The 15,912-nt window shown below is 39.6% G+C and overlaps 1 protein-coding gene across 40 annotated transcripts in view; it reads left to right on the top strand.

Annotated features, from left to right (window-relative positions):
• The window catches only part of MDH1B (malate dehydrogenase 1B), a 40,082-nt gene extending 36,096 nt beyond the window's left edge, over positions 1–3,986 (top strand). For 16 of the 40 annotated variants that reach the window (XR_012421409.1, XR_012421408.1, XR_010580048.2 and 13 more), the window contains one exon: positions 3,303–3,986. Coding sequence is in view for 34 of the 40 variants with exons in the window: in XM_074009875.1 (XP_073865976.1) it covers positions 3,303–3,331 (29 nt within the window). In the remaining 6 variants the exon portion in view is untranslated. Of the gene's footprint in view, positions 1–699; positions 751–2,150; positions 2,221–3,302 lie in introns of those variants that run through there. The other 24 variants (XM_074009869.1, XM_015432653.4, XM_065525927.2 and 21 more) reach the window with 6 other exon arrangements.
• Positions 3,987–15,912: the final 11,926 nt, after the last annotated feature.

Raw genomic sequence — 15,912 nt, 5'->3', positions numbered from 1 at the left:
ACTCCATCCTTAATATTCTGTTTCTCTAGAACCACTCCTGGTACCAAAATCTATATAGTCAAGGTTCCCTAGAGGGACAGAACTAATAGGATACATATGTATAAATAAAGGGGACTTTGTTAAGTATTAACTTACATGATCACAAGGTCCCACAATAGGCTGTCTGCAAGCTTGAGGAGCAAGGAGAGCCAGTCCACATCTCAAAACTGAAAAACTTGGAGTCCAATGTTTGAGGGCAGGAAGCATCCAGCATGGGAGAAAAATGAAGGCTGGGAGGCTGGGCAGTTCTCACCTTTTCACATTTTTCTTCCTGCTTTATATTTGCTGACAGGTGATTAGATTGTGCCCACCAGATTAAGGGTGGGTCTGTCTTCCCCAGCCCACTGACTCAAATGTTAATCTCCTTTGGCAACACCCTCACAGACACACCTAGGATCAATACTTTGCATCCTTCAATCCAATCAAGTTGGCACTCAGTATTAACCATCACAATTAGAAAAGGATAAGTATTATTTCATGTAATTTTGTTTCATTAATATGTACACAAATGTGCACACTGGACTATAATGTAAAATATGTCTTTTATTGTGGGTCATAGTCACTGAAGTTTGAAAAACATTGACTTAGAACATCTCATGACCTAGTCAGGTTGTTGGTTATATTCTAAATCCAGCATGTTTAATTTAATTTTGATTTCAGAACATAAAGATCTAGTCCCTCATGAAGAAAAAAATCCAGTTATGTCAGACGGTAAGTCAGTGGGGTTATAAACAGTGTCTATATTGCTAATAATCATGACTCATATTGTCCAGTTGTTAGGGAATAATGTTATGGCCTAGCAACCAAAGCAAGTCTTAAATAACTTCATATGCTTCACAGACACTTTGAAATGGGCACAAAAATGTCAACTTTTTTTTTTTAATCACTCAAACTGCTTCCTTGTCATATTCACCTCAAACTCTCCCAAAATACTCTAACTTCAGCTCCAGTCCCTTGTGTCTGTTGCTTCTCACCTTTCCCTTTTCTTCTCAATTCTTTATTATGAAGCCCAAAATAACCAATATGGCAAGACAGCATCTTTCTCAGAAGACAGGTGAGAGGAAGAGACTGAGAAGGCCAAGTTAGAATTCTCCTTAACAGGGAAAATCTGGGAATTTTTATCTCATTATGTGTATATATATATATCTCATCATATATATATAATTTATAATGTATTACATAAATACACACACATATATATGCTGTTGACCCATGAACAGCATGAGTTTGAACTGTGCAGGTCCACTTATTACGCAGATTTTCTTCCACCTCTGCCATCCCTAAGACAGCAAGACCAACGCCTCCTCTTTCCTCCTACTCCTCCCCAGCCTTGTCAACATAAAGAAAATGAGGATAAAGAACCTTATCATGATCTATTTCCACTTAATGAATAGTAAATATATTTTCTCTTCCTTATGATTTTCTTAATAACATTTTCTTTTCTCTAGCTTTTATTGTTAGAATGCAGTATATGATACATACAACATACAAAATATATGTTAATCAACTGTTTTGTTATCGGCAAGACTTCTGGTCAACAGTGGGCTATTAGTTAAGTTTTGGGGGGAGTCAAAAGTTGTATGTAGATAATTGATGACACAGAGGAATGGTGTCCTTAATCTCCAGATTGTTCAAGGGTCAAGTGTATACATATAATGTGAGTGCTTGCACATATTTATGTAGAGGACTGTATTTTTTCTAAAGCTGCCTATACAAACCGTATATCCAAAAAATAATAATTTAGTCTGTTTCCATTTTTACAACTTCACCTGAAACTGTCTATTTAGAAGGAAGCTAGCAATCATTGAGAAGTTGCCTAGTGGTTTATGGGGTCCAGGGAAGGAGGCTTCATAGGGATGTTGGTAGAAAGATGCTATCCTGAGCAGTTGACTGAACATCTGCTTGTTCATATTGTCCACTCAGAACATGGATAAGTCATCATCATGGTTGAGACTTTATATAATAGTGGTCTGGCATCTTGTAACTCCTAGGAGAGCAATGCATTCAGAGAAACTTCAGAGTGGAAGGAACAAGATAGAAGAAAATGAAAATAACTGCAAAAATTATTGCGCTTTACATAGTAAAAACTATTCTTTTAACTCTATTTGCAGCAGCATATTTTCTAAATCAGATTCCTCAAACCACCTTTGAAAAGCCACAGAGTCTTGAGTTCCTAAATGGTAGGTGGTAGACAAAACATTAACTAATATTTTCTTGTTCTACAAGTGGAACTGGGTAGTAGAGGATCAAGTTTCCTTGCAATACTATTCTTGTCAAACCCTCCCCACTTCCCACATTCCCCAGGGACCCAGCCTTGGTTGCTTACTCTCCTGGATCCTAGCTTCCCACTTTTTTTTTTTAAAAGACAGGGTCTGCTCTGTTGCCCAGGCTGAAGTGCAGTGGTACAGTCACAGCTCACTGCAACCTCAGCCTCCTAGACTTGTGATCCTCTCAACTCAGCCCCTCAGGTAATTGGGACCACAGGCATGCACCACCACACCCAACTAATTTTTAAATTTTTTTTTTTTTGTAGATCTAGGGTATCACAGTGTTGCCCAGGCTGGTCTCAAACTCCTGGACCCAAGTGACCATCCACTTTGGCCTTCTAAAGTGCTAGAATTACAGGCATGAGCCACCTGCCTGGCCTGCTTCCCACTTTTGCAACCAAACCTTTGAGAACCTAATCCTTCCCTCAAGATGAATCAGTAAGGAAATTGACACAAGGAATCTGCATGTCCAGAGTTCCCAAGTATATAACTGAGTTGAAAACAAAGCTGATGTAGGTTTCTTTGTGGTTGACCAGTCAGGATATTCACCCAAGCCCCCACCCTTTTATTTAAATGTCCAATAAAATGAACAAAATCTCATGCACTTTCATTCTGAAATATATGGTATGATGGACTTAAGAATGGGGCTAATCGGGAGAATTAGAATTGGTGCATAGAGGAGCAGCAAAGCCAAGAGCAGAAATGGAGCTGACAACATAGCTGCATACACGATTTGGAATGAAAAGCAAGGTGCCAGGAGAGAGCACATAAAATAGCTTGTGGCCAGGGAAGAGGCCACAGTTAGTTTTGCTATATGAAAATACCTAGCTATGATCTCGTGGCTTTATTTCCCCATAGAATCACTCTCACGCATGCACTTTCTCAGCTACTGAATCATGAATACAGGAATCCAGCAAACAAAAAAGCTAATAAAAACATATGCTACTAACATGTTTTGGAAATAGTTATATATTTTCATTTCTTTTCCTTTTACAGGCTTTGAAGGCAAAACTGTGGAATCCTAACAGATCAAATTGGATGAAATACATAATTACTTGGTAGCATAATAAATATAGAAAGAATTTACATAAATGTCTATATTGAAGGAAGAATAATTTGAAAGATTTATGTCAGTCTTAGATAATACCATGCAAGGCAATTAAATCACTGTGACAACATAAAAGTCAGAGTTCAGTTATTTTGTGTTACTTGTATCCACTCATGTTTGTTTAATAATAATTGCATTTTCTCAGAAATATTTTGGTGTCAAATGCTATCTTTTATACTACATTAAAATAGAGTTGTCAGTCATTGCATCTGCCCATACATCTTCTGAGAGAACCTGCTTCCTTCCACCAGCCATACCTAAGACCTGCACCTAAGTGACCATGTTTGCTCAAATGTCCTCACCACCTTGGTCTCAACTAATTAAGCCAAACAGATGTACCTCACTCAAGGATAACCAATCATATTTTCTCTCTCTCTCAAAAAAAAAAATTGAACTGAGACCAATGAGTAAGTTGGTGACTGGGTCAGGTTGATGGCAGTGAACTATGTGCCTGTGAGCTCTTCAGAGCTAGTTGGGTTCACCACCTTCATAAGACCTGCCTCTGTACCATTTTTCCCTGGCTGTGCTTTGTTTAAGTGTCTGTATAATAAATCACACTTTTTTAAAGCTCAGATTGAATAGGTTTCTGCTCCTTGACAACAGATATGGCCTGAATAAAATGAATTTTGAAAGAAAAGCATAATATTTTTACTATATAATTGCATGGTTTAAGTAAAAATTACAGTCTTTTATTAAAGCAGTAATAGCCAAACCAGTATGTTCAGATATTTTCCAGCTAATAAGACCCTTTACAAATGCCAATTAGGAACTTTCGAAAGCCCAGGAGTCATGTGAAAAGCTGCTGATATCTGTGCTTTCTCTGTATGCTTAATAACTCTTAAGATATGAATCATATTCTGAAAATTCAGGGAAATTGCAGATGCATCTTCTGCATTGCTTCTGCACCATTATAATGCAATGGGTAGTTTCAAACCCATTACTGACTTTTGCTTGTTTCCAAAGTCAGCACTTCATGTGATGTTATTGTGAAGAAAGCTTAATATCTGTGTTAAGGACATTGATTTTGTGCCCTAATCCTACCAATACCATTGCCTGACTTTGTGGGGTCCTCAACCCAAGGAATGTGACCACAGAGAACAATACCTGGATGGAAAATCAAATGGCGCTTCTCACAGAGCTGAGCACATGACGATTTTGCCCCTCAACATGCAGGGCTTCTTATGAGAAAACTAAGCAAGATTGGAAACCGTGATTCAGACCAAGAAGCGTAAGCTAAACTTCCTGCTCCATATCCCTTGAATCAGTCATGTGACTCACTTGTTACCCATAACCAGATAGAAAGGCTGGAACAAAGAACACAACCACGAATACATCATCTTTCAATGTAGTGGCCTGCCTCTTAGTGATTTTCTTCCCATGAGTGCCAAGTTGTGAACAATGAGATAATGAGCTTCTTCTCCAATTGGTGGACATCTAGGAGAGGGCTAGAGGAGATCTAGACAGAGTTCTGTCCCTTTTTGGGACATACTCATCCCCATCCCCAGAAGTCTGTACTTCCAGCATGAATATGAACTGCCATATGTTTGGACCACCATAGGATGACAAGAATGCTCTAGAATAGACTCCTATAGGAGAGTAGAATGGATTGATTTTAATCACCATATCTACTACCACACATTTGTCCCAAATTAATATATGGAATTATACTGGGAAGAAAGTGTTAAGTGTTTGCTATTTATTTAGAAATAATAATGATGCCACTTCAAAAATATTTTTCAGGGTGATCTGGTTTGACTCTGTGTCTCCACCCAAATTTCATCTTGTAGCTCCCATAATTCCCATGTGTTGTGGGAGGGATCCGGTGGGAGATAATGGAATCATGGGGGCGGATCTTTCATGCTGTTCTCATGATAGTGAATAAGTCTCACAAGATCTGATGGCTTTAAAAATGAGAGTTTGCCTGCACAACCTCTTTCTTTGCCTGCCGCCATCCACATAAGATGTGACTTGTTCCTCCTTGCTGTCCACTATGATTGAGAGGCCTCCCCACCCTGTGGAACTGTGAGTTCAATTAAACCTCTTTCTTTTGTAAATTGCCCAGCCTCGGGTATGTCTTTATCAGGAACATGAAAATGGACTAATACATGGGGCACAGGGAGTTGTTTTTGTTTTTTTGTGTGGTTTTTTTTTGTGTGTGTTTTTTTTTTGACTGATGCACTAGTTCTCATGGTAGCCTGTTATATATAATAGACCAACTTGGGAAATCTCAAGTCTGATTTTCCCGTTAAAAGTAACTTTAATGTGAGGTTATTGTAAGTAGTTTCTCTATGTTGTTAAAGCTATCATGGTAAAGCCATGAGGGAGGAATATTCTGTAGAAAAATTAGAGTATTGTTTGGAGAAAGGCATTATGTGTATAAAGTAATTAATTGGTCACTGAAATATGAGTTAAGCATCTATAAATCTTTGTAGCTATAGCAAGCACTATTAGTTGCCCTCCTTACAGCCCGGCTTCATTCTTGTGACCAACAGAAGTCTGATTTTGTTGGGATGGCTGATGGGCCCAATAAATGGTGAGATCTAATTTAGTCCCATTTGCCAGTGATTGGTCTAGGGGTAGGCATATGGCCCAGTTTTGGACACTGATAGATAAGTGTTCTGGAGGCCTGCATGAGAGAGAGAGAATAAATGGTATGCAAAGAGAAAGCACTTTGGCTCCCACCTACTTCCTTCCTGCTTAAATGCTGTCCTACTGAGATATAATGCTCACAGCTTCAGCAACCATTTTGTAGCCATGAGAAGAGACATCACCAGCATAGGAGGGTAGCAGTAAAGAAAGACAGAAAAAGCCTGGCGCCTAATCCTGAGGCCTTGATGACTTCAAAGAGCCTCTGAACCAACCCTGGATCAACTCCAGAACTTCTGTCTAACAAACAATAAATAACACTAGGTTTTAAGTCCATCTTAATGATGGGTTCTATTACTTATAGACAATGGCTGCATACTTACATATGTGGCTATATATGCTTATAGCTAACAGCTATTTAACTTAATAGAGAAATACCTTTCAACTATTCGTTTTAAGTGAAATAATAAGGAATATATTTAGATCATTTGTTTTTTAGAGACAAATTCTCGCTCTGCACCCAGCCTGGAGTGAAGCGTCACAACTGTGGCTCAGTGCAACCTAGAATTCCTGGGCTCAAGCCACCTTCCCACCTCAGCCTCTCAAGTATCTGGGACTACAGGAACATGCCACCACACCTAGCTAATTTATTTTTGTAGATGGGGTCTGGCTATGTTACCCAGGCTGGTCTTGAACTCCTGGACTCAAGTGATCCTCCCGCTTCAGCCTCCTGAGTAGCTGGGACTGCAAGCATGAACAACCACACTCAGCCCCTAGACAAACTGACTTTTCTGACTCAGCCAGGCTTAAAATCTATACTGACTGTTATATTTGTTCTATCTTCCCCTATTCCAGTCAGTAAATGCCATCAACTTACTTCAATTCTAGACCATGATTTTTGACATTAGCATGAATCAGAATCACTTGTTAAAACAGATTGCTGGGGGCCGGGCATGGTGGCTCACACCTGTAATCCCAGCTACTTGGGAGGCCAAGGTGGGCAGATCACTTGAAGTCAGGAGTTCGACACCAGCCTGGCCAACATGGTGAAATCTCATCTCCACTAAAAATACAAAAATTAGCCAGGCATGGTGGCACCTGCCTGTGGTCCCAGCTACTCCAGAGGCTGAGGCCAGAGAATCACTTGAACCCAGGAAGGGGAAGCAGAGGCTGCAGTGAGCCAAGATCGTGCCACTGCACTCTAGCTGGGGTGACAGAGCAAGACGCTCTCAAAAAAAAAAAAAACAAAAAAAACCCAACAAACAAAAAAGATTGCTGGGGACCATCTCCAGACTTTGTGACTCAGTAAGTCTTAGTTCTAACAAGTTCTCAGGTGAGGCTGATGCTACTGATCTAGGGACCATACTTTGACAACTACTGCCCTACACTATGTCTTCAAACTTCATCTCACTGAAGCCTCGATAGATCTTACACAGTGAGGTGGCCTTTCCTCTCTTGGCCAAACCATTACTTATTTCTTTTTATTTCAGGGAGATGAACATTATGAGACTCCAAGAGACAGAAATAGGATAAAGAGCTATTCCTCCATCTACACCCTACCAGATGCAACTGGGAAATAGTGTGTAACTTCCATTTGCTCCTTTGCTGGCCTTAAAACTAACATCTTTAACTCTAAAACAGTCCTGGCCCAGAGCTGAAAGCTTACTCAGTCTGCAGAGGACACAGAAAGGTTACCCAAGCTTGCAGCTGAGTTTCTGGAAGCAAACTGGTGACTCTCCCAACAGTGAGCAGCTGTTCTGCCCCTCATATTAATTTCTTCTGGGCAGAAAAAGGGAGCCCACAGAGACATCTAATCACAAGTCTCTCAGTTTATTGGTACAAAGAAGCATGATTTCTATACAGAGAGGCCATAGCAAAGGTTTTGCAGAGTCCTGGCAGCCTCCTCCTTTGTAGGTGGGCTACCCATCTCTGGGAAAGCAGCCACAAACCCTAGCGTGTCTTGCTCAAGAGCAACACACATAAGTCATACTTAAGCAATGCCACCAAAATTACGTTTTCATCTACAGTCCCCAAAATTACCACCATGTTTGCAAAATCCCATGATGAGCCCTCAGTCCTCATGCTGACTTGACCTATCAGTAGCATTTGACATACGTCTTAGGCCCTTCGTGCTACTATAACAAAGTACCGTTGAGCAGTAGCTTAGAAACAACAGAGATTTATTTATCACTATTCTAGAAACTGGGAAGTCCAAGATCAAGGTGGCAACAGATTCAGTGTTAGGTAAGAACACATTTCTTGGTTCGTAGATGGTGCCTTTTCACTGTATCTCCACATGGTGGAAGGGGCTAGGCAGCTCTCAGATGCTTTTTTTAGAAGGACACTAATCCTATTCATGAGGTTACTACCCTAATGACCTAATCACCTCCCAAAGGCCCCACCTCCTAAAGCCTGCTGTGGTTTGGACATTCATCCCAACTTAACCTTATGTTAAAATTTCGTCCTAATGTTGGATGTGGAGCCTAGTAAGTATCTGGGTCATGAGGGTGGATCTCTCATGAGTAGATTAATGCCCTCCCTTGGGGTGAGTGAGTTCTCTTGCTCTTAGTTCCTGCGAGAGCTGATTGTTGAAAACTGCCTGGCACCTCCCCACTTCTCTTGCTTCCTCTCTCACCATGTGATCTCTGTATATGCCAGCCCCCTTTTGCCTTCCACCATGAGTAGAAGCTGCCTGGGGCCCTCGCCAGATGTCCAATCTTGAACCTTCCAGCCAGCAGAATTATGAGCCAAATAAACCTCTTTTCTTTATAAACTATCTCAGGTATTCCTTTATAGCAACACAAAGCTAACTAAGACAGCATCACATTGGGGATTAGTTTTCAAAGTATTAATTTGGGTAGGGGGAGCAAACATTCAGTCCATAACAACATAGCCAATCATTTCCTTTTCTCTGATATACTTACTTCACCTGCCTTTTAGGGCATGAGACTTTCATGGTTTCCTTCCTACTTCATCCCCATGAAGTGCTTTACTATTTTTTAGTCTCTGTGCTGATTTATCCTCTTACACCCTTATAATATTGGAGTACACGAGGGATCTGTCCTTGATTGCCGTCTATAGCTACTCATGACTCCACCCAGTCCATCTATATGCAAGTAATCCCCTAATTTATATCTCCAGGCCAGTCATCTCTTCCAAACTGAAGATTCCCCTATCCTACTTGCAATTTGCACTTAAACGGCTGAGACGCGTGAATTAGCATGTTTCAAACTTATCTCTTAATTCCCATATCTCCTACCTGCTCCTCCAACAAAATCTCAATAAACAGGAATTTCGTCTTTCCATTCACTCAAACCAAAATTCCTGGAGTCATCCTTACCTTCTTTTTCTTTTACACTCCATGCTCAATCACAGGAAGTCCTGATAGCTCTACCTTCAAAATGGTTTTCTGGATTTACCAGAAGCCAAATTTTACCATTACTCTCTGGGTCAAAGCCTCTACTATTTTCTGGATTATTGTAGAGCCTCCTAAGTAGCCTCCCTTCTTTATCCTTGGCGTCTTACAGACTATTCTTAGGATAGTAGCTACTGTGGTTTGTATATTTGTTTGAAATTTCTAAATGTCATGTTGAAATTTTATCCCCAATATAGATTCTAACAGGAGGTATTGGGTCATGAGAGTGGATCCCTCATGAATTGCTTTGTGCCATCCTCACAATGAATGAGTCTCACTCTGTTAGTTTCCACGACAGTTGATTGTTGACAAGCATCCTGGACTTCCCTCTTCATTCTCTTGCTTCCTCTCTCACCGTGCAATCTGTGTAGGCCAACTTCCCTTCACCTTTTGCCATGAATAGAAGTTTCATGAGGCCCTCATCAGAAACAGATGTTGCCACCATGCTTCTTGTACAGCCAGAAGAACTATGAGCCAAATAAACTTATTTTCTTTATAAATTATCCTGCCTCGGGTATTCCTTTATGGAAACACAAATGGACTGAAATGGTAGCCAAAGTGATACCCTCTTTTAAAATGTAAATCAGGTGTAAGGAAGGGGTCCAGTTTCAGTTTTCTTTATATGGCTAGTCAGTTTTCCCAGCACCATTTATTAAATAGGGGATCCTTTCCCCATTGCTTGTTTTTTTCAGGTTTGATGAAGATCAGATGGTTGTAGATGTCTGGTGTTATTTCTGAGTTCTCTGTTCTGTTCCATTGGTCTATATCTCTGTTTTGGTACCAGTACCATGCTGTTTTGGTTACTGTAGCCTTGTAGTATAATTTTAAGTAAGGTAGCGTGATGCCTCCAGCTTTGTTCTTTTTGCTTAGGATTGTCTTGGCTATATAGGCTCTTCTTTGGTTCCATATGAAACGTAAAGTAATTTTTTTCTAATTCTGTGAAGAAAGTCAATGGTCGTTTGATGGAAATGGCATTGAATCTATAAATTACTTTGGGCTGTATGGCCATTTTCACATTTATTCTTCCTATTCATGAACATGGAATGTTTTTCCATTTGTTTGTGTCCTCTCTTATTTCCTTGAGCAGTAGTTTGTAGTTCTCCCTGAAGAGTCCTTCATGTCCCTTTTCAGCTGTATTCGTAGGTATTTTATTCTCTTTGTAGCAATTGTGAATGGGAGTTCATTCATGGTTTGGCTCTCTGCTTGTCTATTGTTGGTATATAAGAATGTTTGGGTTTTTTGCACATTGATTTTGAATCCTGAGACTTTGCTGAAGTTGCTTACCAGCTTAAGGAGTTTGGGGTCTGAGACGATGGGGTTTTCTAGATATAGGATCATGTCATCTGCAAACAGAGACAGTTTGACTTCTTCTCTTCCTATTTGAATACTCTTTATTTCTTTCTCTTGCCTGATTGCCCTGGCCAGAACTTCCAATACTGTGTTGAACAGGAGTGGTGAGAGAGGGCATCTTGTCTTGTGCCGGTTTCCAAAGGGAGTGTTTCCAGCTTTTGCCCATTCAGTATGATATTGGCTATGGGTTTGTCATAAATAGCTCTTATTATTTTGAGATATGTTTTATCAATACCTAGTTTATTGAGAGTTTTTAACATGAATGATGTTGAATTTTATTGAAGGCCTTTTCTGCATCTATTGACATAATCATGTGGCTTTTGTCATTGGTTCTGTTTACATGATGGATTACATTTACTGATTTGCATATGTTGAACTAGTCTCACATCCCAGGAAATGCATGCAGGACTTAAAGCCTAAATGATGGGTTGATAGGTTCAGCAAACCACCATGGCATATGTATACCTGTGTAACAAACCTGCATATTCTTTGCTTGTATCCCAGAACTTAAAGTAAAATAAAAAATATATTAGGAAAAGAAGATTATCCTTTGGGAATTAAACTGCAGTCATCACATACAAAATGGATTGCAAGAGAGATATACAAAAAGGAAAAAAGAATTTTCTTTTCACGTCCAAGAATAGGATAGTAATGAATTATATTTTGAGGGTGAAATGACCAGTCATCTTAAAGCAACAGAATGAATCCCAGGCTTCAGTTAATAGCTAACCTTGACTATAAATTTAAAATGTTGGTACATCTAAAAAAAGGAATTATCAATCAAAAAGGGATTGTATCAACCATGGAAAAAAAGAAAATCACAAAAATTGGTGATATTCATCCAAATAGTTTCCAACAGAGTAACAGCTTTCTATAATACACTATACATAGTATAACCCCTTTGGTAAGGTTATCTCTACAGAAAGGATAGATGAATCGGATGATTTTTAACTTTTACCATTAAACAGATACTTTATTAAAAAAAAATGTGAATCAGATTGTAGCTCAACTACATTTAGGAGCTCATAGAGGCTCTCCACTACAGAATAAAAGTCAAAGTCCTTATGATGGCCTAGAAGGCCACATGATCTGTTCCCACCCCCACCTTTTCATGTCTCTGATCTCCTCTCCTACTACTATTTTTCATGCTTATACCACTCTGCTGTCACCACATAAGCCTCTTGGTTGTACCTTATATCTTCCAGGTACACTCCCACCTCAGAGCCTTGCACTAGCCATTTCCTCTACATGGAACACTCTTTTGTTAAATGATATGTGACCAACGCTTCACTTCCTACAAGCCTTTGCTCAAATTTCACCTTTTTAGTAACGCCTATACATACCATGCTGTTTAACACTGCCATCTGCCACTCTCAGGAATCTCAGCCCCCCTTATCCTGCTCTACTTTTTGTTGTATTCCACAGCGCTTACAATCTCACATTATTATTGTTAGTTCATGTATTACACTTTTTGCCCGTTGTCCTTCTAACACACTAAAAAGAAAGCTCTATAGTAGTAATACTTATCTGCTTTGTGGTGTTTTCTAAGCACCTAGAATAATGCCTAGCACACAGTTTTGATCAATACATACTTTGGATCCCTCTCTTCTAAATTCCAACAATACTCATTTTTTTTTTTTCTTAATCCCCTGGGCACCCACCCCTGAGTACCATGCACTGGCCGACCCCTGGAGTTCCACCTTGCCCCATTCCTGAGTGCCCTCCATGTGTGCCTCCCCTGACCATGCCCTCTGTAGGGCCCTGGGCACCTATTCCACCAACTGGGTGCCAGTCCTTAGCCCACCCTTTTGGATGTCCATTCCCTCCCACTCTGGATGTCGGCAGCCTGGGTGCACTTCCCTGCCAGCATGAATGGGCTGTCTATCAGGCTGATATCACCTTGGTAAAATTCGCCACCATCGTCTATTCTTCACCTTTGCAGGATTAGAAGTATAGTTTGCAGCTACCATTAACGTCCCTCAGATAACCAAGCCAACAATACTAATGATAGAACAAGAATGCCAGCTTACCAATCTTAGACTTAAAATAGAAGTACCAAAGTTACCAGATGTCCACAGCTCTAAAAGTCCATTAACTTCCTGCACAAGCTACATGGAAACACAAATTATAATCAGAAGGCTCAGAGTCAGAACAAGAAGTATTTACATGATTTGGGTATCTGATGGTGTTAGATGCTAATTAGCTTGTATCTTCACAAGGGAGCCATATCCAGTGTCTACTGGTAGAGATCACAGGCAAGGCACTTACCCTGCACAGTGCTAACCAGCCTCTCCTGATTCATTTATTCAACACATTTCTTGGGTGCTTATGATGAGTCATGTAGTGTGGGAGGCAGGCACTGAATATACAGGGACAAATAAGACAAAATAGCTCTTGTTCTTGCTTTTGAAGAGTTTGCTTTCTAGTGAATAAGGCAAATATTAAGCCAATAAACATATAATGAAGCGAGATGATCACAGGCTGTGCTGGGAGCAATAACTAAAACAGAGTGATGTGTTAAAGCTATTCCAGATAGGGTTGTCATGGAAGAGCTCAGTGGAGCCTGGAGATGAATGTGAGGCAGTCGTGAGATGAGCTGGAGGAAGCTTTCCCACCAGGGGCAGCAGCAAGTGCAAAGGCCCAGTGTAGGGGGTAAAAGAGGAGATGGGTTACTTTTTAAAAGCAGAAAGAAGCTAGCCAGTAGAAGTGCAAGAGAGGTATGGGATATATTTGTACAAAAAGGCAGGTCTTGGAAGTTTTCACAAAATCTTGGTAGGTAATTTGGATTTTCAAGGCACTAGCAAGTACATTCTGAAGAAAAATTTAGAGGGATGTAAGAATAGATGGTAGGATACCATTTAGGAGGCTATTATGAGAGTTCATGCAAGAGATGCTAGTGGCTTAGACTAGGAAGATGGTAATAAGGATGAGAAGCAGAAAAATTGAGATATATTCTGGAGGGATATATCTCACTCATAGGATTTCTTTTTTTGAGACAGAATGTCACCACTGTTGTGCAGGCTGGAGTGCAGTGGCATGGTCTAGGCTCACTGCAACCTCCGCTTCACAGGCTCAAACCATCCTCCCACCTCAGCCTCCCAAGAAGGAGTAGTGGAGACTACAAGTGCACACCGCCACACCTGCCTAATTTTTGTATTTTTAGTAGAGATAGGCTTTCACCATATTGCCTCAAACTCCTGATCTCAAGCGATCCACCCGCCTCACCCTCCCAAAGTGCTGGGATTACAGGTGTCAGTGACTGTGCCCAGCCGCATTCATGGGATTTTAAGTTGGAATGAATATAGTGAGGAGAGTAAATAAAAAGGAGAAATCAAAGATTAACTGGTTTCAGTTTGAACAACCAGCTGGATAATGGTGCCATTTCCTAAAATGTAAATAGAGAGGGGAACAGATTTGTGGGTAGAATAGAAAATCAGGGGCATGTCAAGCCCTGATATTAAGATATTCCACTTAATATCTAAGTGGAAGTACTAAGTTATCGATGAGTCTGCAGTTCAGAGAAGAGGGCAGGCCTAGAGTCATTAATTTGTGAATCACCAGCTTAAAGGTGGTAAGGGACCTAGGCACAATGTGACATGTGTAGGAAGGGAAGGGTAAGGAAGGGAGACCAAAACCCATTCTGGAGGCACTCCCATATTTAAGGGCCAGATCTACAAGGAGAGGCCAACAAAGAAGACTCAAGACAAACTTCAGCTGGAAGAGAACCTGTAGAGTGATAAAACAGAGGCAAAGAGACAATGTTTGGAAAGGGAAAGTTTTAAAAGATAAGCTAAACATTGAGCAAATGAACAAATATATCAATGTTTTTGGAAGCCAGGATAATCAAGATTGGGGAAGAGTAAAACAAATATGGGGAAGGGTAAAACAAATATAGGAAAGGGAAAGGGAAAGGGAAAGGGAAGGAAGAACACTGTGGTATTGGATTGCTAGACTGGAATTGAAGGTATCATGATGAACTTATGAAAAGTCCTAGAAAACAGTGGCATCCCCATACAATGAACACATTTAGCACCTAAATTTTGAGTTCTAAAACCATTCCCTACTAAAAGAAACCAACCCTTTTAGAAGAAATTGTTGGTTCTAGCATTGGGGCAGGGAACATATGTGATAAATCTGCAATATCTTATTGAACTAGAAAATGAGAAAATGCTAAAAAAATGAAAAAAAAAAAAGATTGGATGTGATGTGTTCAAAGGAAGGACACAGACATCAGCTTTCAGGGACACCACCTTAATTAAATATACACATGTAATGTCACACGGTAATTAGACAAACAGTAGCATCCCCATAGCAGTGAACCTCCTCATGTGATACACTAAGAAGGACAAAGAGTTTCTTCTGGGATCCTTGCTCCCCAGAAATGTATAAATTGAAAAATAATCCTGGGGAAACAACATACAAACTCAACTGGAGAAATTTTCTACAGAATAATTGACCTATACTATTAAAAAATGTCAATGTCACAATAAACAAGAAAAGGCTGAGGAAGTGTTCCAAAGTATAGGGTACTAAAGAACTACGACAACTAAAGGCAATGTATGATGTTGGATTGGATCTTGGATCAGGAAATAAAATGCTATAAAGGACACTATTTGCAAAATTTAAATACTGTCTGTTAGATAATAGCATTATATCAATTTTAAATTTCTTGATTTAAAAAATTATATAGTAGCTATGTAAGGGAATCATCTTAAAAAAGTACAGACTGAAGTATTTAAGGGTAAAAAGCCAAAATGTCTGCAACTTACTCTTAAATGGTTCAGAATAAAATCATGATATGTGTGTATTTGTACAAACATTTTTACAGTAACAATTAGTGATTCTGGAGGAAGGGCATATGAGAGGGTTTTTTTTTTTTTAAACTATTCTTCCACCTTTTTTATATTTTGAAATTGCAAAATAAAGTTTAGTAAGATAAAGGTAGAAAGATGTACTTTGGACTTAGCAATATGGAAGTCATTGATGAATTTGATCTATAGTTTTAAGAGTCTCAGCCATGAAATCATAGCCTCTGCTAGCTTTCTACCTAAATATTTTTAAATTTCTCTCAGATTATGAGTTAAATCTTTCTTTTATATTTTCCAACTGGATTGTTTTTGTAATTTTTATGTGTTTCACCTGTTCTG

The sequence above is a fragment of the Macaca fascicularis genome, chromosome 12 (assembly GCF_037993035.2).
Source record: "Macaca fascicularis isolate 582-1 chromosome 12, T2T-MFA8v1.1".
In the NCBI taxonomy this organism is placed as follows: Eukaryota; Metazoa; Chordata; class Mammalia; order Primates; family Cercopithecidae; genus Macaca; species Macaca fascicularis.
This window is presented reverse-complemented; position numbering and strand designations above follow the sequence as displayed.